Source organism: Poecilia latipinna, unplaced genomic scaffold (assembly GCF_001443285.1).
Source record: "Poecilia latipinna isolate Pla-1442-1.1 unplaced genomic scaffold, P_latipinna-1.0 Scaffold2500, whole genome shotgun sequence".
Taxonomy (NCBI): domain Eukaryota; kingdom Metazoa; phylum Chordata; class Actinopteri; order Cyprinodontiformes; family Poeciliidae; genus Poecilia; species Poecilia latipinna.
Genome location: NW_015115116.1, coordinates 32,085 through 56,972, shown reverse-complemented (window position 1 = coordinate 56,972; position 24,888 = coordinate 32,085). Strand labels below are relative to the sequence as shown.

Genomic DNA, 24,888 nt, shown 5'->3' with positions numbered 1-24,888 from the left:
TCACATACTGGGTTTGCTGATTTGCCAAATAAGCCGCCGTTCTTGGCTTCCCAACAGGTTCCAGCCCCCTACTGAGTCATCCTCCTGAATCACTTTGAGAGGCTTTCCTGTTTGTGCGCGTCGTCGTGTCTTGGTTCTCTTCCCATCAGCAGATGGAGTACTCTGCAGAACTTATAAATAACTGTTTTAGGACACAACCAGACCCAAATGGTGTCCTTATGTGGTGCAGCTTGAAAAACAAAAGCTGTGCTTTTTACTAAACTGTTTGCACTTTGTCAATCAAATCAAACGGAAGGCGGTATCCATGAGCCCCCGGGGCATGTGGGTGTTTTAACGCCCTCATTTTCATGCAGTTTTTCTTAAAAGCTGCATGTCTTTGTGCCACCAACCTGAATGAGCAGTGAAACCGATGTGAGTACATATATCTATGTGAACAAACAGTAATTTGTATGGAACACCAAGAGGGCCAAAAAGACTTGAAATTTCATGCATCTTTCATACACAAAGTACACTGTTAAGATGTTAAGAAAAGAAATCACCTGATCTTCATTTCTCTTTGCATCCTTATTGTGCTTACTGCAGCTCCAGTGTTCCCTCGAACTTTGGAGATTATTAACTCATACACGCGAACAACATAAAAGCTTTATGTGCTTATTAAATCCCATTTCCTGTTTGAACTTTGGGATATGGCACCTTCCAGCTGAAGAGTCCCTCTGGTTCGCTTTCTGAGCAAACAAAATGAAAGAGCACCTGCTGAAAATACTGATTTTAGGAGATGGAAACGTTGGGAAGTCTTCATTTGTGCATCGCTACGTCAGTGGACAGTTCAACAGAACGTACAAAATGACTGTAGGAGGTAGGCAAAATGGTTCTCAACAATTATAGTTTTTCAGGCTCTTCATCTGGGCTGACTTGTGTGTTCAATGTTTAACATGGTCTTGTAAAGGAGACTCAAAGTAATTGTCAAATACTGATGTTTCACAAAGACAGATTTAGTTTTAATTTTCTTTTTTCAAAGGTTGTGTTGCTAGTTGCTTGTATTCAGTGTCTAAGCCAGGAAAACAGAGGACAGAGTCAAAAATTAAAGCTCTTGATTTACTAGTTCTCCTGTTTTTCCATGATCATGAAATATGGATCTTCATCAAAAGAACAAGATTCTGAATAAAAGCAGAACAATTAAGCCTTATGAACAGAGCCATCATTCCTCCATTTTAAATGTGTCTGTTAAGGTGGTTTTAAAGGTTTGGAGCATCAGTTTCCAATCACATCTTGATAGGAGAAAACTCAGGAAAGACCCAGAATTTGTCAGACAAACCATTCAACCTTTCTGGACTGTACAGACGAGGATTACAGCTACTGAAAAAAATCTGACTTTTTTCTCAGAATTATGACTTCAATCTTCTGAGATCAAAAGTCAGAGTTCTGAGGGGAAAAAAAGTCTAAATTTTGAGAAAAAAGTCAGATTTTATTTTAGTTTTTCATATTCTGAGCTCAAAAGTCACAATTCTTTTTTTAATTTATTTTTTTTTCCGGTGGCCCCAACCCTCTTCCATTCATTCACACTCATGTTGGGCTCTCCAGAATTAAAGAAGAGCAGAATAATTGAATTTCCCTTTGGGATCATTTAAGTATTTCTGAATTCAATATGAATATCTGGGTAAATATAAACATAATAAATATGTTTATGATGCTTTATGAACCTGAGTTTTTCTCAAACTGTGTTCCTAATGTGAGTTTGGTTACTTCTGTAGTGGATTTCTCTCTTAAGACGCTGCACTGGTCTGACAAAGAAAAGGTCAGAGTTCAACTTTGGGACGTTGCAGGTAAGAAACATTAGTTCAAAGTGAACTATAGGTTTATGCATAAGCATAAGTTGATCACTGAAATGTGCATGAATGTTGTCTGCCCTTCCAGGCCAGGAGCGTTTCATCTCCATGACCAGAGTTTATTTTAAAGGGGCGGTGGGCTCCGTGTTGATGTTTGATGTCACAGACACATCAAGCTTCCTCAAGTGTCACCAGTGGAAACAGGACCTGGACAGCAAGGCCACGCTGCCCAATGGAAGCTCCATCCCATGCATCCTGCTGGCAAACAAGGTGAGTCGGTTTATTTAGCCAATACATGATGCACTAGGAGAGCTTAGCGCTGCTGAGTTACCATCGTCCTCATCTTTTTATGAAGAGCCACATGAGAAATTTGAGATGGTGCACATGTAAGCGTGTTTTCACACCTCGATTTGATTGGGGATCAAAATTCCCACATTTGTTACATTTTCAGCTCGTGTGACTCGCTTTAATGCTACACAGTGTCAAACAATCCGAAATAATTGAAAAACCTATTCACCTCCTCGCCTGTGGGGGCGCTGCAGCAAGAATCACTGAAGGAAATGACACCAAGACCAGGACAAACTTCCTTCTCCACAAAATGTAAACAGAAATGGAGTACCATTAAGTGTTTGTCTCCTGTAAAGAAAAAACACAAGATATTTCTCCCTGTAGTGCAAGACTGACACATTTATTTTGGCTGTCGACCCAGAATGCCTTGCACTGTAGTTAACTTCCTGCTTTGGAGCGGTTTCCGGTTCACTTGTGTCCATGCATTCGTTCACTTAAACCGAACCAAGATCGAGGTTTTAGGCAGACCAGAGTTTGCTTTTTTTTGGTGAGTTCGTTTGCGCATTCACACTTCCCCAAACGAACCGGACTTTCTAGACAAACGAGCAAGAGTTTGATTAAAGCGGACTAAACAGGGTTGATGTGAATGTCATGTTGTTTCCAAATCCCAGTTTTAAATACATTCCAGTAAGTTAGTTGCAGAAGATGAGATATGAAGGACAGGGAAGCAAAATAAATTATTACAAGAAGCAAAAGTGCAGGAATGAAACATACAGTTGAAGCCAGAAGTTTACAGTCATTCTATGAAAATATACATGACTTATTTCTCAGTGTTTGGTATTAAATCAGGTTACACGTTTCCTATTTTGAAGATCCACCCACCTGTTTTCTGTGGTGACTCTGTCCAGCAGTCTCTGAAAGACAGACGGGAATGCCAATGTTTTATGGGACCAAGATCAGAGCTGCTCCCAAACATTTGCAGTGTTGATGGATTAACACAGCTAAATACTTTGTTGATTAAATATTTAATATGGAGCTAAATATTTAGCCTGCAAAATAAAAATTCTGTTTGTAAACTAAATATTTAGTTTGGAGTTCCATATTTTTGCTTGCTAACTAAATATTTACCTTGTTAATTAAGCATGTTCAGCCCATTCTGAGAGTGATAGGACATTTATGTTTTTTTTTGCATGTTCACCAGTACTGATCTGCAGGAGCGTTCTGTGTTTTCCTAAATGTCTTTTTTGTCCCTCTGCTCCCCCACAGAGCGACCTGTCTGACTGGGCCGTCCCAGTAGACCACATTGAGTCGTTCTGCAAGGCCCACGGCTTCTTCACATGGATGGCAACTTCAGTCAAAGACAACAAGAACATCGACGAGGCAATGAGGTAACAAAGCATGTCCAGAGCTAACATGGTTCAACACGGCAACTACCAGGACGACATTTAAATCCCGTCAGTCTGATGGGGGGAGCCATGTTTGAGGGCTAAGATGCTAATCCATGGAACTACATGTAAAATGTTCACCTTGAGTCATAAAAATAGGATTTGTTTTCCTTCCTGTCTTCCTTTATTTTTTCTTTATGTCCTTCCTTCCTTGTTTTCTTTGTTCCTTTCTGTCTTCCTTTATCTTTTTTTGTGTATCCTTCATTCTGTCCTTCCTTTTCTGTTCTTTCTCTTCTGTCTGTCTTTCTGTGTGTCGGAGAGACTGAAGGTTTTAAACTTCGTTCCTCTCGTTGACGCCAGCTGCTCGTTTCTCTTCCCGTTGTTGTTTTGCATCTCTGCTGTGTTTCAGGAGGCTGGTGGAGGAGATTCTGTCCATTCAGTCCAGTTTGGACCCGCTGCGGACCAAAACCGAAGACGGTGCTCACCCAGAGCAGGAGTTGCAGCTCAACAACAGTGCAGGGAAGAGTTGCTGCTGACGCAAGAAAGGTCGTTGTGAATCCTATTTGTAATTCAGAGCACTTTATATGGACACTACAGGTTATTTTTTTAAGTGTAGATTGTCCTTGGAAGCATGAATATGTCACAAATGACATGCCAAATATTCACTTTATGCATCAACTCTGCAGCTGAGATTTTTTTTTAAGTGTATTTGGAAACTGCACTCTACAAAAACTCACACCCAAAACGCTCATCATAAAAAATAACTTTTCACTTGTAATATTGCATTTAACTGAAAAAGATGAGTGAATAAAACTTGACTTTGGTTAAAGTTTGGTAACAAAGTCAAACTAATGTTGACTTTAATTGACAACTTTTTTTAAGTAAGGTCATCTTGTCAAGTTTTAGAGTGTTTTTAATGTGTCCTGCTCAACAATGAATGTTTACTTTTATAAATTAAAATAATAATATTTTCAGATTGTCACGGACCAAACAGCAGAAGCAAAAGGAGCAGAGGAAGTGGCCGTGAATAATATTTGGTTGGGAAGGCCTGTAGGTGTGGATGAGCTGCGGATGAAAGTGCTTCTCCTCCGACACGCTGACTCATTCAGACGCATGACGTCTGCGCGCTAAAACCAGGCGTGTGTGTGGATCCGCTCTGCTTGCCAGTAAGGTGAATGATGAGTAGATGTTGTTGGGTGTTTGAGAGTCTGTATCACACAGGCACATGGATATGCATGTGCCTTAGAGAAGCTTGACTTGCAATATTGGATTTTTCTTTTGTTATTTTGCAGAGAAAGTGTTTTATTATATTTATTATAATCAGTGCCAAAGATGAATTTCAGGTCACACTAAAATGGACCAAACCAGTTTTAACTCTGACAGACATGAAAGTTAAATCTCTTATGTTATATCTTTATATATTGACCAACATATTTGATGTATATTAATGATTTTGATGAGAAAATATAATTTTTGTAGCTGTTTTTATTTTTGTGTTTTTATAACATGAAGCATTTTGAGATACTTTGCTGCCAAAATGTGCATTAAAAATAAACTTGATTTATTGATTGATTGATGAACAGATCAGACTGAATGTTAACGGCAGAAACTGCAGACAGCTGTCAGGTTGTCACCTGTTAACATCATCCATCCCACACCTGATTAATCCATCCAGTGTTAATTTTATACGTTTTTGCTTCAGGATGATATGGTTTTTCAGTTGTATCAAAAAGTGATCAGCTGGATGTTATTACTGATGGAAAAGACAAAAAATGACAGGATATGTAGGAGGATGGCACAGCATATTTTTTATTGATTTATTGCTCGAACAAGTTTTATTAAGGGATTTAAATTGTTTCTTATTTAATGGAAACTCATTCAACTTTAGCACATTATCAACTTTAGTGTTGTGCACATTTTTAATGGAAATGCAGCTAATGGGTGATAAAAATTTGGAATAAAATTTGTGTGTTTGCTCTTTCAGAGAGAATATTCAATTAAATGTATTTATCTTCTCAAGGCACTTTACAAAACAAATTGGTTTAATTTAGATACAGAAACATACGAATTAATCAAATCCTACAGAAATATGCAGAAAATTAAAACGTTATTTAGTCGAGTTCAGTTTATGATGGCAACTGGTCCAGAAAAGTTTTCTATCTGCCGGTCACATTAACTGACTTTGTCCTATTCTGATGCATTGACATGTTCACTGATCATCCAGGTAATCCATGGACCCATGGAAATCCTGAGGATGACTCGATAAAAAAACTGTAATAAAACTATTTTTGGGTCATTTTTAAGTCAAATTGTTTGGCATTAAAGAGTTCGTCTTGACTTACTAACGTCAGTTTAACATTGCATAAATGAATGTAATCCTGAAAACCATCGTTGTGACGCTGGTTGGTGAATTCTGTTAGCACAGCAGGTGCGGCAGTCGCCACCTCGCGCTGATGGAGGATCCCACATGTGCTGCAACCTGACATGCAGGCTCTGACCCAGGGTTGTTTCTGGTTGAGCTGGAAGCGCCTCGGCGTGGCCGCCGTGTGTTCCTGGAGGTTTTGGTGAAGGAGCGTGTTGTCTTTTCAGACTGCCAGCAGGACCAGAACCCAGGAAACGTTTCCCATCAAGATGCAAAAGTAAACATTACAGCTACATCATTAATTCATTGTTAATCCACATCTGCATGCAAACACATAAGCAAACTTACAGAATAAACACATATTTAGTATTTTTTATGTTTACTGAAGAAAATCTTAAAACTTCACAGCTGGGTCTCTTGGATTGTCACATTTTTTTATTATTTCAAACAGACAAAGTAAAAACAATAAAAAAAATAAAACAAATTAAAATCAGGTAATTTTAGATTGTTTGAAGGAAGCAGGTAGAAGAAACAAGATTTTCTGATTTTCTGCCCCTCTTATTCTTTGGGGTTGTATTTTTACAAAATTATGTCTAAACTGATCCTAATTGCATGTAATCTGATAAGATTGTGTATTTATGTGTGAAGTTTTCACCCATGTTTATCATATATCTTTTAAATTATACAAAGCAATCTCCTTTTTCACTGACTTTAAATCAAAAATACATTATGAATGCCCTGCCGCTTTAATTTAATTTCTATTTTTAAATCATCCCCCAGCCACTTCCTGTTGTCGTCTTCTTCGTGGTTTGAGTGGCAGCATCTGGTTGTTGATCATGTGACTTGTGCAATGCAAATTAGGGGTTTTCATTGCAGTTGTGTGAAATAAACCAATTTTGATATCGCCAGAAAAACACACATCATCCAAGCACCAAAACTTTTATTGCTGCTAGAAAATCAGCGTGTTTCTATTAAGCGAATTTATTTTTGAAAAGTCAAATTACGTAATCATGTATTTGATGGAAATGCAGCTAGTGAAAGAGAAAAAGGAGCTCAAACACTGAGGGAGAGGTGGAAATGACACAGAGGACCAGAGGAGCTAATTACAGGTGAGTGGATGCAGCTGGGGAAATAATAAACAGAATGGCAGGCTGAAGGGAGAAAGAAGGTGAAAGATAAATAAAAGACAAAGAAAAGGGAGGAAAGAAACTTGAACCTACAATAAACCTAGGATCAAATGAGGAAACTATCATTTGAAATCACAAACACTTAATCATAACACTTTATAGATCAAGACAAATGACCTGTTAATCTTTAAATAAATATTCAAACCCATAGATTTTACAGCTAAACAGCATTGCAAAATCTGATGAGATTACAGCCTTCCTGGAAAGCTCATGAAGCCTGAGAGAGAAGCCGATATGAGGGAACAAATTTATACTAAATGGATGCAGATGATGAATTATTAGGCTGAGTTATGACCTGTGATTCCACAGTGGGTGGAAAAAAATATTAGATGCAGCAACATATGAGGGCATTCCTGGAAAAGAATTTGCTGAGCCCAAGGCGCTGACATCAGCACGCCGCTTGACCCTGAGACAAGACGTCAGCACAGCAGGAGCACCTTCAGAGTGGGAGGCCGCTCTCCGTCTCCAGCCAATGACCCACCAGGAGAAACACAACAAAACCGCCAACTGAACCAGAGTTCATGACAGGCACATACACAAACATACGGCTGAGATTTCTGATTAAAAAGATGACAAATAAAGTTCTGCTTTCTTTTTTCCTGTTTTCCTCTTCTGTGGTACACATTCTGATTTATTATCTCTCTTCTTGTGTCAGTATCAGTGATTTGCTGCATCATATTTTGGTGAATATTCACGCAGTTTGACGGGGATGCGCACGTTAGATGACACCGTATCTGATGACAGTGCCGTAAGCAGCGACTGTTTGTGTTAGCGCTCCTCACCAGACCATCTGCTGACTGGCAGAAACAGAGAGTAAGAAGCAGGGCGAGCAAACAGAATGAGGAAAAAGAACTGGACCGGGTCCAGCAGACAGAAATAAACTGACAGGCTGCCCTACGTTCACTTCAGAAGCTATTAAAATGGCCTTATTAGGCTTTTACTGCAATGTACCAACAAAAGAATATATCACATCAATTTCATTTTTCTTATTATTATTTTCAGAAGCCAGTTTTAGGTGATTTTCCATTCATTTGTGCATGTGGAACGTATAATGAGCTTTGAGGGCAAGACTGTAAAAAATATGGAAATGAAGAAGTCGTGATCAGCAAAAAGCCCCACATATCTCACTGTCAATAAGTTTCTATAATTTGGTGTGAATAATTAGAAGCTTACAGAGCCAGGGTGTTCAAAGTGAGGCCTGAGGGCCATTTGCAGCCCCTAGACTGACTTTTTGTGGCCACAATTCAGGAATAAATTAATAAATTAGGGCAAAACTAGGGCTTTTAAATCAAAATCTACTAAAAATGTTAGACGTAACTCAGTGATCAACTTTTCCAAGCTTTCTTGTTTCCTTCTGTTTTCATGTTATTCGGCTCATTAACATATACTCTAAAGTTCATGTTGGTGCACCCAACTCTGCTTTTAATTGGTGTATTAAAATTTGGCTGAATACAGAAATTGAAATGAAGACTGACATAGATCCTGTTTTTATTGCTGAGAATATAAGTTCAGTTTTCTTCAAATCAGGCCCAAAATATTGAGCAATCTGGAGGCTTTTTATTAACAAGGAAAAGCCATTAGAGATTTTGGATCTATGATCCAGTTCCCACAAAAAAAAAAAAAAAAATCTTTTTTATTTAGAATGGTTTATGCTTAGTTTGTAAGTGGATAAAACACAAATCACAAAATTTTGGATGATTTTAGTTTTTAAAGATAAAATTATTTTGGCCCACTTGACAAAAGGTTTGGACATTCCTGTTAAAGTTGGAACAATTATGGAAATTGTTGAAACACATCTTACTTTTTCCTGTCTTTTTGTCTACAATAAGCCAGATCATATGTTTATGTTCAGATATGAAATTACAGAAGCTGTTTTATTCAACTAAATGGTTATAGGTTCAGTATAAAAACAAAGTTTTTTTCTCTCCCTTAATGTCTAGCAGTAAATCAGACTAAATGTTTCCTATTTTGAGTCAAAGACATTTTCAAAAACAATTCATATTTGCTAAATGACAAAATAATAATACCTAGTTTTAGTTATATTTTATATTACTTTTATTTTGATTTATCTTTTTTTGTGACGAAGGTCATGATGGCCAAACATCTTATTGTAGTTCCATTAGAGTCTTGGCTCCCATGTGGAAGTCCAGATTTTAGTCTGCCTTTTAATTTTATCTTTGGAGTGATGGCTTCTTCATCTCTGAGTGGCCTTTCAGGCCATGTTCCCTATAACATAACTCTCTTACCAACTTCAGGAAAGTGTCTCCACAAAGTTTTCTCTTTTTTTTTTTTTTGTTTCAACTGCAAAGAGAAAAAATGCAGTTTGGTTGTTTTTATTTTTACAAAACCTGTTTAAAAATATTCAAATTGTTATTATTACTACTATTATAAGGAGTAGCAGGCATGTCATCTTATACTTCCACCACTTTTACCACAAAGTTTTGTTTTTTAGACCAATTAACCTTTTGTATTTCCACACTGCATTATTATTACTGTTATTATTTATGTATATTATTATTATTATTATTATTATTATTATTATTATTATTATTATTATGGTTTTTGTAATTATTATGCATCTGCATTTTCAAAGGTATTGTAAGCTTCATCACAGAATCTCCAAGTAAATATTTCATTTTTCTTATAAACATACACTGTAATTCGGCACCCATAGTATTAGCGTTTTGTGCTAAATACACTTAAGTAAATAAATTGACCTATATTTACCTATATTTATATATTATTAGAGTTCTCTGGAATATTTTTATTTCAGCGTCAGTGCATTCACTACATTATATAGCTAAATTTACATGAATATCCACCTTCTTTTTTATTTGCTTGCCACCAAGATTCCCAATTAAATGACTCAACCATTCATAACTAGTGTGAAGGAACTTCCGCATTTCCATGCCTCCTAAACGTGACCGATATCACACATGTGACAGCATACCGACCAATGGGCTTGTCCGCCTCGGAAACACGTCTGAGTTCACGTTTGGTTGGGCTGGTGTTGCCTTTATTAACATGGGAATTATTAGATGTTTTGAATGAGTCGCAGATATTAATGCTCACGGAACTAAAAACAGACGGTTTTTAGTTCCTAATTGAGCAAAAAAGATTTTGCTCAATTAGTATTCACGATACTGTTTCTTCATATTTTTTTCTGAAAATAACAGCTTTAACCGACAAAATAATGACATGTTTTACAAAGTTGCTTAACATTTAAAAGCTAAATTATGTACACAAACTTTATATTCAATATTGAATGAATAAGACTTCATGTTTGTTCTTATTTTCTATATTTTATTCTTAAACGTGATGTGATGAGTGGACAGGATTAGTAAAAGCCTTGGACAGTGAAGGCAACATGAAGCCGGCGTATGTATTGCTCCGCACATGCGCAGTGGCTCCATCTGTTATGAAACGCGGTACAGTAGTAGGGCACAGGAGGAACACGGAGGGATTCTCAGGCAGAGACTGCTGGCACGTCCCCGGTACACATCGCTGATTTGCACTCCTGCAGGACTGAAGAAATGATTCTTTCTCTGGGCTTGACATAAACATCACTCCCGGGGAGCCAGCACAAGGTATGGCGAGGCTTTATTCGTGCCTTGTGTGTTTTATTTTAATCTAAAGTGGTAGAAACAGCGCCGCGCAGCTTACATAAGCTCCGCTCCGGTGACCCCGTTTTGGTCTTTCCCAGCAGACAAGTAAACTTCCTCCTGCTTAAATGTACATCTGTCTTCAACTACTTGAGGCCAAAATGAGAAATTAAGAATTTATATATGCTTAACTTTATATAAATACTAATTTTTAAGTTCATATGAGGTGTTCTGCAGCATTTCAGGCCCCATTCAGACAGTCGATGTGACCTAATTTCCATCTAGAGGAGTCGCAGTCGCTGACCTCATACTTTAGAAAGAAAGCGTCTGTTTTTATAAACAGAACTCAGCTTTTTGACTTTTATAGGATTTTTCAGAAAATAATAACCATTTAAATTAACTATAACCAAACTATTACAATAGAATATACTTTATAGGGTTTTAATGCAATACCTTTTGGTTTAAATAATCCCTAATATATATTGCAATATTAGATTTTCAATTAGTATTGAATAGATAATGAAATGTGAATATTTTTTTAATTAATAACTCGCCACCTTTCTATCAGCGTCCTGTTTTCAGTATAAAAAACTATAGTTGAGGACAAACAAAATGTTTCTCTTTTTTTAATAACTTTGATAATAGTATTTTGGTAATTTTATTTGTTATGGTTTATTAAATTTAGTTAAATGCTGTTAAGGTGCTCCATTGTCTTGTTATTTTAAATTGTAACATAACTGATTAAATTGCATATATTTTATTGAATCTGTATTTATCTAAACTGCATTGGATTAATATGGATTGAAAAGAACAAAGTTGCATTTAATTTGATTTGAATCTGAATCTAATTGTGTTGCACTGAAATAAATTGGACGAAATTGGATGTGAACTGGTTATAGTAAATTGAATTGTGTCCAAAATAAATCTAATTGGATATATTTGCTAAACTATGATTTATTATTGGATTTTGGCCGGATTAGACCGATTTGGAATAAGTTGGATTGATCATTTAGATCTGGATATGAATGTGACTGCATTGCATTGGATTCAATTGATTTGGTGTTGGGAGAAAAAGTTGATTTAAAGTGAATTTAACTTAATTCCCATCCATTTTATGGCTGTTTTCTCTCATGAAGTGTCTTAGGATTTCTTTTTTGTCAAAAGTTTGATTAATTTGGGGCGAATTGAATCGATGCCATTAGGATTCCTCTGAAATCCGGCCACCTGCTGCCACTGCCTGGCTGTGTGGATCCTCACAGAACACTCATTCCCATGTTTTCCTCTTGTAACATGTTAACACATCAATCCTCCACTGGAAATGACTGAATGGGTGATGGCAGGAAAGCTAAAACATGTTTATGAGTTATGATTGTTGGAGTATGAATAATGAATGAAAAGGTAAGCTCATGGGTTCATTAGGGGGAATTCATGTAAATGTGACTTTCTGCAGTTTTTTACCTGAAACTTTCTGAACTAAATTCTGTCGTTTCTGTAATTTTGGAGTTTGTACCTTAACAGTAGGAGTTAACTTAAATGGGAGTATAAGTTTTTATATTTGAGTATATAAGTGTATTTAGCGACAAACCATGAAGCAAGATGGTAGTTTTTACATAAAATAAGATAATGGCTGAAGTATTGGATTAAACACATCAAGCATAGAGTGTGTGATCTAGTTTAATAGTTTAAACACCAAATACACCTTAACGTGCCTTAAAACGTCCAGTGGAAACCATCTTGGCACAGAAGCTAATATGTATGGTTTTCCATATCGCCACAGTTACAGCCAATCAGGGACAAGGAAAATGGATGAGGCTCCTGGTGATTGGTCACCTAATTTAGACAGAGGAGAAACAACCATGCAGACTTAAAGTTAATTTAGAATATTTTATAACCCAAAGTCATGTTGTAGGAAGCTGGAGCACCCAGAGAAAACACATTCATGCATCCGGAGAACAACATTATGTACGCTGCGATTTGAACCCACAACTTTTTTGTGCAGCTTAAAAATGGTTCTCATTGTGAAATAAATAGTCAGTAAATAAATGAACTATGTATTCTTTATAAAATGGCTTAAAATGGTGATATTTTTGCTGCCATACTATGGGAATCTAGTTCTGTAAATCCATTTAGCGCGGCGGTTCTTTTTGGCTCCTGCTAGAGTAAAAATAGCAACCACATCTCAAAGAACGATGAGCATATGGTTCTTCTTCTAGCTGTCAGTGGGCGATTTTCTGATTCTTCCATTCAGAAAACAAGCGGTGAAAGAGGCTGCAGGCGCGCCAAGCGGCAGCTTGCTCTGCAGCGGATGAGCTTCCTCTAATTAGCAGCCGCTCGTCTGCCACGGATGCTCTGCTCGTCTTCCTTCAGCTGTTCAGTTCAGCGTCCGGTTTCCATGCTGGAGGCTGGAGCCTTTTGGTCAAACGGGAAAAATAACAGCTTGAGTTCTGACTGTGTTCAGAGATGCGTTCAAAAAAAGGCGGAGGTGACCCGTCTTTGTGTTTGTATCGAAGCCAGCTGAGTGAATGAACGGCTTTCCTACGCCTGGCATCCTCCGCCAACAGAAAGACGAGTTTTAGGAGAACATTTTGGATCTGCAGCCAAGTTGCAGTTCTTATTTTAGTAACTTATCGTGCACCTAAGCCTGTCATGATCGTTTTGCTGGATGTTAAATTGTGCCAGACGTTATTGTGATAAACAGTAACATCGTATGGAGATCATTTTCAAGTAATACACAGGGAATGGCATAATGATGCAAGAACACATTCTCAAACTTTTCTCAAGTAGAAATTATTAAGTTTGTTTTAATTAATAATGTGATTAATTTATTGCTCATTCTGAAAGGCCTACTTGCACTTTTGCTTTCTGGACAAATAATTTCCCAAATTCCCAGCCAATCAGAAGGAGAACTGATGACAGGAAGAACTTTTCTGCGGTTTCTGCAGAACCTCAACATGTCCTGGACGTTTTCTGGGACAAAGGCGACATTTTTTCTGTCCTGCTCGTCTCTGGCTGTTTGCAGCTGCAGCTCTCACAGAACCACCTTATGATCCAGAAAACTGCAGTTTGGATGTAAAATAATGAGTCCTGGTAAAAAGCTGCATTCAAATCCAGATTGTATGTCCTGAAAATACTTGGGTCCTGATGTTTGATTATTTACTACTTTCTGTTTGTCCTTTGCAGAATACGATGGCCCCAAATTCCATCCACTGGTTCCGTAAGGGGCTGCGCCTCCATGACAATCCGGCCCTGCAGGAGGCGGTGCGGGGGGCTGGCACCGTGCGCTGCGTTTACTTCCTGGACCCGTGGTTCGCAGGCTCGTCTAACGTCGGGGTCAACAGGTGGAGGTAAGATGATTTGTCTGAGTTTGGCTACTATTCACTCTGTAGCTCCTCACTGAGGAATGAAGGAGAGATGAACAAGTTTCACTCACTGCGAATATTTTTATTTTGTTTTTAAATGTTAAGCTAAGAAACGGAAGTGAAGCACCATTAACTCTGGATGTTTTCTGTTGGAAAATATGTGTGAATTTCTAAAATTGATTATTCTCAGAAGTATCATTTCTTAATATTTAGCTCCCAAGGAAAACAGATCAAGTTTTCCTTCCATTGCTAAAACATGATTGGTGTAAATGAGGAAATCGGTCTAGTTAAATCAAAGTTCTGGCCGTTAGGAAAGTTAGAATCAATAATTTCAGTTTTGTTTTGTACGATCAAGAGAAACGACCGTCCCTCTGGACTCTTTGGAGTCACCTGGTGGGTTCAGAAATATCTGAGCAGTGGGACTTTTCTCCAAATCAGAAACAGGAATAAAATTTTCAGTATTTGTAAAAATGTAAAACGTTAAATTGGTTCTTTTGTCATTCTCTGATTTCTGGTTGTTTCAGGTCTGATCTGCTGATTCTGATTTTCTCTTCAAAGATTACCAACCAATACAAACTCGCTTGTGTAAAATGTTCTTAATTCAACAAATTTAATTGATCTAATCTATTAGAGGTAAAAATAAAACCCAAGTGGGGATTTCAGGATTATTCCAGTTCCAAATTATGATTTTGGTTTCAAAAACCTCCAAGTGAATGAAATTATATTCAGTTTTTACAAACTGAAACAAATAATGTGTAAAAAATCTTCTTTTTTTTGTTAGCTGTTGATTTGCAGTCAGAGCATTATTAACACTTTCTAAGCTTTATTGTTTCGGTTCATTAAACAAAGATTGTAGCTTCACTCTCAGTTTCGTGTATTATTATTGCTGTTATTGCTTCTCTTAGCTGGAACCTGAGCCAAACTTTGAGATGATTTTTGCTCTGACTGGGTGTGAAAACGACGACTGATAATCTAATCTGGGAATCATAATCACTTTCCTCCAGGCAGCTGCAGTTCTGCACTCTGCAGCATGATGTCAGCATTTCTCTGCTTTTAAAGCTTCATTTCACTCATTTCCAGAGATCTGAAACAAATCTGTAAAGTTTACTTTTTGCCTAAATTACTGAAATTAATATTTTAGGTCTGTACTTGCTTTTAGTGATTTAGATATGGTGGATTTTTTAAGGCACTATCCAAGCATGTTTTCAGGACACAGATTTTTCTAGTTTTGCAAAAAATACAAAATAATTTGCAAAGTTAAGAGTTGTGAGCTGGAGGAGAGCAGTCAGTGGTTCCACAGCCACAAGGTGCCCTTTGGTTTAAATCTGCTTTCCCATAATCCCCTTGGTGCAGGTCAGTCTGCAGGCGGACATGAGGTCAGTGCCTACCTTTCAGGGTCGATGGGAACTCACCTGAGTCCAGTTGTTTGAAGAGCTGCGTCTCTTTGGACCGAGTTCAGGGGTCACTGGCCTGCTTTGGTCTGTTTCCCTCCTCATGTCTGTTTTTAGCTCATTACAGAAGCAATCAGTGCAAAGAGGTTTTGACTCGGCGCTCGTCTGGATCTAAAAATGCTCAAGTTCCTCCGGCGGTTCCTGCAGGAAACGCAGGATTTCAGTAACACTTAAGATTCAAATGCATTTATTTTAGGTTTCAACTCCAGTAATTATAAAGAAATCAGCAGTTGCATTAAATATGACCTTACATTTTTATATTATTAGCAGCAAAGCATGTTTATCCTCTTATGATGCGTATGATCCAATATTAATATCTGGATCAGTCCCAATATTGGAAAAAACTCTAGATCAGGTATTAGTGACAATGTTTCTGATCTATTCAGTCTAATTCTATACTTTGTGCTTTGAGTGACCTCATGCTTTATTATTCATTTTACATCATATTCAGAGTAATTAATTGCACTTTCTGAACCATTTCAAAGGTTTGTTGCAGTTTATTTTGACATGTTTTTGCCAGTTTTTTATTCTCCTGGATTACACTGACGGAGCAAATTAAAGTTGGGTTGTTTTTCCATGTTTGTGAAAAGATTTTGTGTATTTAAGGGGGCTGTACTGGTGCACAGGTGTCAAATACATCAGTATTTCAGTACATTTGTTTAAACAAATAAACATTTACAGACAGGTCAGCTGATTTTCGGCATCAGATCGGTATCGGCTGATTCTAAACCTCAGATATCAGAAGTGGAAAAAGTGGATCAGTGCATCCGTAACTTTGTCCCAGTAGAGAATAGATCTTTTCCTGACACGTGTTTCAGAGCAGCTTTAAAAGTAAGTACACCCTCTGCAACGTGCAGAGCTGCCCTGACACCTGGCAAACCATCATCCAATTAGCGTTGGTGATTTTATTTCAATGCTCTTTAACTCTGTTTCCAGCTTGAGGGTTAAAGATGGGACCAGGTTTTATCTAGTCACTTTGTTTTGAATGAAAACGTCTTATTTATTGTCATCCTTATGAGATCAGACGTCTTTGAGATGGAGGCTTTCCTGATAACCCCGCTGATTATCCAACAGCTTCTCAAATGTCGCATTGTTCTGAAAAAACAAAACTCATGCACATAACAGGAAACTGATCTGCAGGGTCATAATGGCCAGATGGAGGTTTTACCCTGCGCTACCTCTCTGGTGACATCTGTCATTCTAACATAAGGACTTTTAATTCTACACCTGAAGTGTAAATTATTAGAAGTTTTTCCAAAAAATGGAGAAATGTAGGTGAAATCTTTGAAGGTAATTTAGGTCAGTGTGTCAGCGCAGGAAGCGGTTATGTGATTGTGACCTACTTGTGGCGAGATCTTCCTGTGTGGCCGTTACCCAACCGGTACTGCTTGAGGTGGAGGTGCAGAAAAAACCAGCTACGGCTCAGTGAGCTGCTCCTAACTCACGCAGCATGAAGAAAAACATGTCGCCATTCATCATCAGCAGGAACGCAGAGCTGCGTTTAAAGAGCCAACAGGTCGTCTTCGTTAATCAGGTTTCAGTTCATCCAGAGAGCCAGAATCAGAAGTTTAGATAAAATACCTCTACATTTCTTTCCTTCACACATTTATCCCCTTTTTTTGTGTTATTTAAACTTTTCAGATAATTGTTTTGCTTATTAAAATGAAAAATCTACCAAACCAGCTTGGTCTGTTGTGCCAAGCTTGTCTAGTCAAGTTTATTTGTGTAACACATTTTAGTAATAAAGCAGGTCAAAGTGCTTTACGTCAGAAAAACGTCACAAACTCACCAATTATGAAACAACCAATAAATATTACATTGTATTGTTGGGTGGATCATTTCCACAGGAGTTGATTTTGTATGGTTTCTAAAGAAAACAAGGTTTTCTTTTTTGTAATCAGGTTTTCTTTGCTTTAAATCTCTTTACAATTATTGCAAAAAAATATTATTTCAGATTATTTCTTGTTTATTTGAAATATGACCCAAAACTGAGCTTCCCAACCCACAATAGGGCCTTGACTGTTACTTTCACAACCACTGAACGTCTTTCTACTTTTGCTAAATAAATGTTTTTTCATGTCTTTTAATTTTAATGTTATCTATTTTAAAACAGCTTTAGTCCTTTGCAACTTTCTGCAGCAGCAAAGCTGCTTTATGCTAAGCTTTTCTTTGCTTCTGTTAGTTTAAATGTTTTTCATTTTATAAACGTTGTAAGTGATTATAGTTGAAATCACATGAACATGTTGTTAGGAAACCTGAAACCAAAACCTTCCATTTACTCAGTCATTGTTCAGTCGGCTCTGAAACACATCGGCAGTGAGAGAGCGATTAAAATCTGACTTTGCCCTTTTCAGGGTGTGTGTGTGTGTGTGTGTGTGTGTGTGTGTGTGTATGAGAGAATGAGGTTACTACACAATCCCTAGGCTAAGGGATTGTGTATGGTGCAGCCAAAGCTGTGTGTGTGTGTGTGTGTGTGTGCGTGTGTGTGTGTGTGTGTGCGTCCGCTGCAACAGATGTAGGACATAGTGGTTATATAAGGTGGAAACAAAACTGCACACATACATTAAAAACACAGAAAGGCCGTTAAGCTTAAACGCTCCTGAGCGTCAACATTAACGGCGTATGTTTATGCAGCCGTGCAAATACTCTTAGAAACCAGGTAGGCACAGATGCATCCCTGTAATTCATGAATACATGTCGGCTCACAAGTACTGATTTTTTAAAAAGAAAAATGCCTAAAATTTAGATTTCCCTTCATAACACGTTTATTTTATTTATTTTTTTGTAGAATGAGGTCAGGCCTTGATATTGCATACAGTCCTGATGCAAAGTAAGAAAAGTAAACACTCTAAGGTTTCACAATGATGTAAATACAACCTCAACTGACCAAGAACACATGACCCTTTACACCATGTTTATAGATATTTTTTATCCATAATTCACTCAAAGTGCAGGTTAGGCTAAGTCCACAAATGGTTGGATATCTGATCAAACGGATACATTTTTATGTGTTTGGGCTTTTCATCAACACAAAAACTGTTTAATGTCACTAAAAATTATTATTTATATGAACTTCAACCAAAGTGGAGATTTGAGTAAACTATGTTTGAATAGAGATTTTGCATCCTGTGCATTATAATCTGCAATTAATAATGCACCAGTATATCTACGTACATGCTCTGACATAGTTTTGTTTCATTAACTGCATTTGCTGCTATATAAAAGTAGCTATTAGTGATAAATTTAATTTGACATTTACAAAAATCTCAAAAGTTTTACAATTAAAACAACTGGTATAAAACAGCAACAAATGCCCATAAAATACAGATTTAAACATTAAAATATGAAAATAAGACGCATTCATCAAAAGGAATTCATAAACATTAAGACAGGATTTTAGACCCGCAGTTGAACCTGTGTGTTTGTCTTTCTGCCTCCATGTTTAATGAAGTCATGGTTGCTTAAAGCAATCGGATTGGCTGACTGGTTTTAGCTGTATGCTACACCGCCCCCTACAGGTCTGGCATGCTTAAGTCACTCAGTTTATTTGTGCAAGTTTATGTGGATGAAAACTTTTCTGAAGCTTTTCCTGTTCATTCAATGCATCAGAAAGAGAAGAATCTGTAATGTTCTGCTCTTTAAACCGATTTGATTTGTTTTGAACAGAGTAAAAATTAAAATGAAGGTTTTATTTTTTAGCAGAATTTTAAAATCCCTTCTTTTCTGTCTGGGTCAAAACTACTAACAAAATCCACTTCAATGGTTCTCATTTGGGGAAATTAGACATTGTTAATAACTGTCATTATCTGCGCTTCCTCAGGGCCAGACCCAGTTACTGTGTTGACTAGAAAAAGCTCAAGACCAGTCATGTTTAAATGCTAATGATTTATCTAGTGCAGCTCATGAAGGTAATTAACGCTTGACAGAAAATGACATGAAATCAAAGACTTTTGATCTGCTGAGCAGCCTTTTTGAGTTTAAATGCAGTTTTTAAGAATGTCCCTACTCTTGTTTATGTCCTGTTCTCTTTGTGTTTTTTGATTGACCACCTGGGTTTGGTCTTTTAGGGGCATTTGGGGTTTTTTCAGGAGTGTAGTACTTTGGAAAACTAAATTGGGTCGAGTGAGTCACCAGAATGGAGTGAGAGTTTATTTTGACTGCCAGGCTCTCCTGATGAGGTCCCTTAGGGCTCTGTTGTTGAATTCTTTCTTTCTTTCCTCATACATGCTGCAACTTGGAGTTGTTTGTCATAAAAACTGAACATGCAAATGACTGTTTTACTGGCATCTTTTCCTCTGAAGCACATTCAGCCTCTTGTTTGCCTGTTCCTGGTACATTCAGCCACTGGTTTTAAGCCTGGACTAAAGACAGTATTACGCTCTGTTTTTAAAGTGTTCAACGTTTAATTTGATTGTGTGCTTTTAAACTCAGACTTGTAAAACCTGAGTTATGTTTTTTAGTCTTGATTTAAAGGAACTCAGGGTTTCGGCTGTTTTGCAGTTTTCTGGAAGTTTGTTCCAGATTTGTGGTGCGTAGAATCTGAATGCTGCTTCTCCATGTTTGAAGACCTGAGAGGTCTGGAAGGTTGATGCAACAACAGCAGATCTTTAAAGTATTGCAGTGATTTATAAACTCTTGTTGGGTTTGGTATTGAGGTTCTTTGTGTGCTTGTTTGCTTTGGTGCAGCCATAAACCCATTTGCGTCATCGCTCTGAATCAACTGATGCAGACAGCGAGTATCCTGTCCTAAAAAGCAAAGGTTTCTAGGTTAGCGTCAGAGCAAGGTTTTACTTTTTCACATCACTGTTGCGTCTAAATTACAAAACCTAAAGCTCTTGTATATGAATATGTAATATCAGTTTTATTAGGGTAGATTCTCGACTTGAATGACCATTTTTGAGAGCTTTGTCTGCTGCCCTAAATGGTGAGCACACAGGCTGTCTGCCGGCCCCCGGGTCCGGCTCATGAACAGGCTGGCACGTGCCTTATTGTGTGCACTACTTTGTCTCGCAGCTCTGTCTGCGTGAGGATTGGGAACAAGCGGAGCTTTAGCTGAGAGCTGCGGCCGCTCGGGTTCAGTGATTAGCCAGGATTTGGACAGAAGCTGCAGAAGTTAGCTGAACGCCCTGCAGTTGCCGGCTCTGTTTGGAACGCAGGTCGGTCCAAACGGCTAACCGGTTTAACCTCGGATCGTTTACAAGCAGAGCTGGGTAGTAACCAGTTACATTCACTCAATTAAATGTACTTCAGTAACTTTCTTGAAACATTGTACTGTTAGGAGTATTTTTACTACACGTTTTACTTTTCCTTGAGTAAAGATATTGAAGTATTGCTACTTGTGAGTACAATGTTTGGGTACTCTGCCCACCTCTGTGTATAAAATGACTGTGGAGATGGAGAACCACTCAGACTCAGTGTAAAAATAAAAGCAGACCTAGTATTTCTTGTCTAGTTTTTTGTGTAACTACCTTAGTACACTTGAAATAAAACTAAACTAACTAAAAAGCAACTTTTTTAGAAAAAGAGTGGAACTAGTACTTCATCAATATTGTTAACTTAAAGCAAGCTCTTAAAAGTTAGTTTTGTTTTATTTCAAGTGCACTAACATAGAAAGAAGAACATGAGAGATGCTTGGTAAGATTTTGCTTTTTTGCAGTTTTCAAGGTTTAGTTTTCTGTGATCTTCTGGACTCTGCCGGCATTTTGTGTTTAATTTAGTTTAAACTGGAGCAGAGGATGTGAATCTACAGAGAAATGTTTTGGGCCCAGTCAGATTCCTGAAACCTTCATCCTCTGTCCCAGTAACCATGACCCCTGTCACCGTGCGGCGCTGCAGGATGGGAACGGCTGTGGCGTCTTTCACTGATGTGATGCTCCTCTATCCTGAGCAGCAACGTTTACACACAATGAAATGAGTTGATAATCAGCTGAAATATCCACCTTTTAAAACTAAAACTCTTTCAGTTCAAACTCAGAAATACTTTAAGGAAAATTAAATATGGTGTTGGTTTCCATCACTTTAACAACCTTTATTACCATTCAGCAAACTGTAAACAAATCCTTCCTTTTACCTTTAATGTTACTGTGCAGCAGGGGTGTCCAAGCTGTGGCTCATGGGCCATTTGTGGCCCTTGGATTGGTTTTGTGTGGGACTGCAATTCAAGAATGTCATAAATTTGGCCATCCTACACTTTTTGTAATGTTTTTTTTAGGATATTTTACATATAAAGTTTACATCTTCTTAAATGGAAAATGTTAAGTACAAAACAAAAATATTTCTTTTGATAGCCTTTTTCTTATCATCATGTTATTAGTCGTGCCACAAACATCCAGCAGGTTTTTGCTATAAAGCAGATTTTACCACACCTCTCCATTACATTTGGCTAAATGCAAAGGTTGTAAAAGAAAAGTCTTTCTTTTGTGGCTGGAGATAAATTAAGAACATTTTACAGGGTTATAAAATGGAAAATAATGAGTCACATTTTAACGTTTCCACTGTTTTCAGTGAACTTTAGCATCTCAGCCACTAAAAGGTTACAGGTCAAAGAGAGCAACAAACTTTGTTGGTTAAAATGTGCTTAAGATACTGTTATTGTTGCTTTTCTTTATTCAGAATAATACTTATGGTGTAGAGCAGTCCAGCAGTTTTACATTTACCGTGATGTTTACACTTAACTTTGGTAAAAATGTCAATAAAAAGAACCAATTTTTTAAAAAATTAGAACTGTTTAGCAGTCCCCAGATTGATCAAATAAATCTGTTGTCATTTTGTTTTATTTCTAATATAGGAATAAGATTGAAGTTTGCATTGAGACAAATATAGTTTTACCAGCTGGATTAGAAGAAAACTCCTCACAGAAAGTCCTGACTGAGATTCAAGGCAGTTCTATCTTCTTAGAAATCCCACATCTGTAAAAACACCTGTGACCTATAAAGCTTCTTCTTACCCAACCAACATGTGCAGCATTTCCGAGTTTACTCAGACAATTTCATCGAGCAGCAGCAGCTATTTTCTGGTGCTCTGTTGGAGAGCGGTGAACTATTTTTGCAGGTAGAGCGTTTTTTTTTTCCAGGTTTCAGAGCTGCAGCTCACGTTGCCGTCCGTCGCTCCGCTCAGCTCTAGATGCTGCTTCCTGGCGCTTTGTGGCGTCCGTGACTTGTCACACAGTTCCTGACCTGAAGCTGACGTCGGCGGCCGCTGGGCGCGCGCCTCACAGTCAGCCTTCAGCAGCCAATCAGAGGCAGGAACAGCCAGACTCTGGTGCTTTCAGCACATGCTGAACACTGGAAGCTGAGATTAACGATGAAGCTCCGTTTTGTATTTTATTTTGTTATTAAATTCCTGTCACTTCTTTTTTTTTCCCCCATTTAATTACTTTTAACATTTAAGTTCTCCAAAGGTTCATTTCACTTCTTATTCCTTGATCCTTTGCATCAAAATGATGGAGTTTCTTCTTCTCCTTTAAAGTGATCTGGTCCAACAGTCGACAAAAGGGGAAAAATGTGTTTACAAAAAAGAAGACCTACAGAAAAAGTCTGACATGATGAACACAGTTGGCTTCCTGCTAACTTGTCTGTTTTAAATCTGCATTTTAGGGTCCAAATGATCCAGAGTTACTGTAACTATGTCAACAAACCCAAAATATTTGCTGCACAGGGCAAAAAATGAGTCAAAGCAGCAACTGAATTTATCAAACGAGAGCTGGGGGTGTTTGTACAGTAAATGTTTAAAATATGATTTAAAGCAGTTGATTATAATCACTCGCTGTAAATGCAACTGAATCAAAGAAATGACTAAATGAACATGTTGGACTGAAAAGGCTGTAATTTTGTTTCAACATTGATGGTTTTCTTCCTTCTTTTTGTCTAATCTGAGTTATTTTGCTGATTTTAGAAACTTAACCGATATGAGCAGAAACTCTGCTGTAAAAGTGTCTAATTATGAGTCAGCCTTTATCGTATCGTCTATCATTTATCGCGATACTTTTTTTATCATAAGAATTTTGACTTATTGTGCTCATGCTAAATTCCAATTAATGCTTTTAAAAAAACAAATCTGCCCTTTTTCTTGGGATTATTTTATTGTTAACTTAAAAGTAGCTTTTCAGCAAGATATAGAGGCTTGATTAAAGCAAATAATCCTTTAATATTTATTTAATAAACACTTGTTCTATTGCCAGATTATTTAACTTATAACAAGACATTTTTCCTATAAGTTAATTTATCTGCCAATTGAATAGTACTTTTTCATCAATATTAAGGAATTTTTTGCTTAAAACAAACCTCTATATCTTGCTGAAAAGTTAGTTTTAAATTACTTTGTCTTATTTCAAGTATATTAACAAAATTACTTGGTAAGATTTTGTGTTTTTGCAGTTTTGGCTTTAAGAGGCTCTGATTGCAGTTACTTAAAAAACCTCATAAATAGTTCTTATTAATTTTATTATTAGTTGGGACTTAAATGTTTCACTCAGGTTTACATCATTCTTCCTGTTGTTAATGAAATGTTTTTCCTCTCCAGGTTTCTGCTCCAATGTTTGGAGGATTTGGACGCAAGTCTCCGAAAACTCAACTCCCGCCTTTTTGTCATCCGGGGCCAACCAGCAAACGTTTTCCCGCGCCTCTTCAAGGTCGGCACAGAGACGCAAACGTCGCTTCTTCTCTAACGCCAACACAGGGAAACAAACGTATTGTCACATCGGACAAAATGGTTGAGTCAAAATTAGTTGCAGGTCAAAAAAGAAAACTCAAATCAGCCAAATAAAATATCCCAATTTATTTTTTTTTCTCTAAACTGGTTATTTTGAGAAATATTTATGCTTGCATGCTTAGGCCAATGTAGATGTAAAATTACAGTAAAAGAAATTATTTTTACCAAAGAAACTCAGAAACTGAAATTAAGCAAAGAGGTTTTCTAGAAAAAAAATGTCAAATTTTCTATTTTGGGAATTTTTCTGAATTTCAAAAGTCGAATATTTAAAATTTTTGAAACTCATAAATTTCCAAGTTTTTTGCGCAAATGTGCAAAATTATTTCTTTTGGGCACGATTGAACAAATTTATTTTCAGTAATTAGAAAAAGGATGTGTTTTAATTTATTTAGTAAATAAATAGAAGCTGATTTGGGTGTTTCATAAACACGATTTTATCGTGATTTTAGCTCAGTTATAAAAAGACAAACCCTTAGTGTTGTACTTTACATTTCATACTGTAAGAAAATTAGATATTAAAACTCTACATCTGCATCAGCGGGCCAAATTTAGACCAGTCCAAGGGCCATTAATGGCCCACGGGCCGCAGTTTGGACACCCTGCTCTAACACATTCTTGCATGTAGACTCACAGTTTGTTCTGGTTTTGTTTCTGCTAACACACACACACACACACACACAGAGTTTATTGACATGATTTTGTGTAACTTGTGACCTCAG

The 24,888-nt window shown here is 37.3% G+C and overlaps 2 protein-coding genes across 4 annotated transcripts in view; both read left to right on the top strand.

Annotated features, from left to right (window-relative positions):
- Positions 1 to 717: 717 nt before the first annotated feature.
- Positions 718 to 5,068, top strand: LOC106938065 (ras-related protein Rab-7L1). 2 transcript variants are annotated; one of them, XM_015019894.1, is made up of 6 exons: positions 718 to 856; positions 1,752 to 1,823; positions 1,915 to 2,096; positions 3,381 to 3,502; positions 3,909 to 4,045; positions 4,475 to 5,068. In XM_015019894.1, exons 1-5 carry the CDS (start codon positions 739 to 741, stop codon positions 4,033 to 4,035), a joined length of 621 nt encoding a protein of 206 aa, XP_014875380.1. In that variant the 5' UTR covers positions 718 to 738; the 3' UTR covers positions 4,036 to 4,045; positions 4,475 to 5,068. The 2 variants fall into 2 exon arrangements, 1 of the variants encoding a protein (XP_014875380.1); XR_001422526.1 differs by lacking the exons at positions 718 to 856; positions 1,752 to 1,823; positions 1,915 to 2,096 and adding an exon at positions 2,473 to 2,661.
- Positions 5,069 to 10,465: 5,397 nt separating this feature from the next.
- cry3a (cryptochrome circadian regulator 3a) overlaps positions 10,466 to 24,888 on the top strand; it is a 33,161-nt gene continuing 18,738 nt past the window's right edge. For both annotated transcript variants that reach the window (XM_015019897.1, XM_015019896.1), the window contains exons 1-3: positions 10,466 to 10,635; positions 13,831 to 13,994; positions 23,981 to 24,089. In XM_015019897.1, the coding sequence (XP_014875383.1) occupies positions 13,837 to 13,994; positions 23,981 to 24,089 (267 nt within the window). In that variant the 5' untranslated portion in view covers positions 10,466 to 10,635; positions 13,831 to 13,836. The remainder of the gene's footprint in view (positions 10,636 to 13,830; positions 13,995 to 23,980; positions 24,090 to 24,888) is intronic.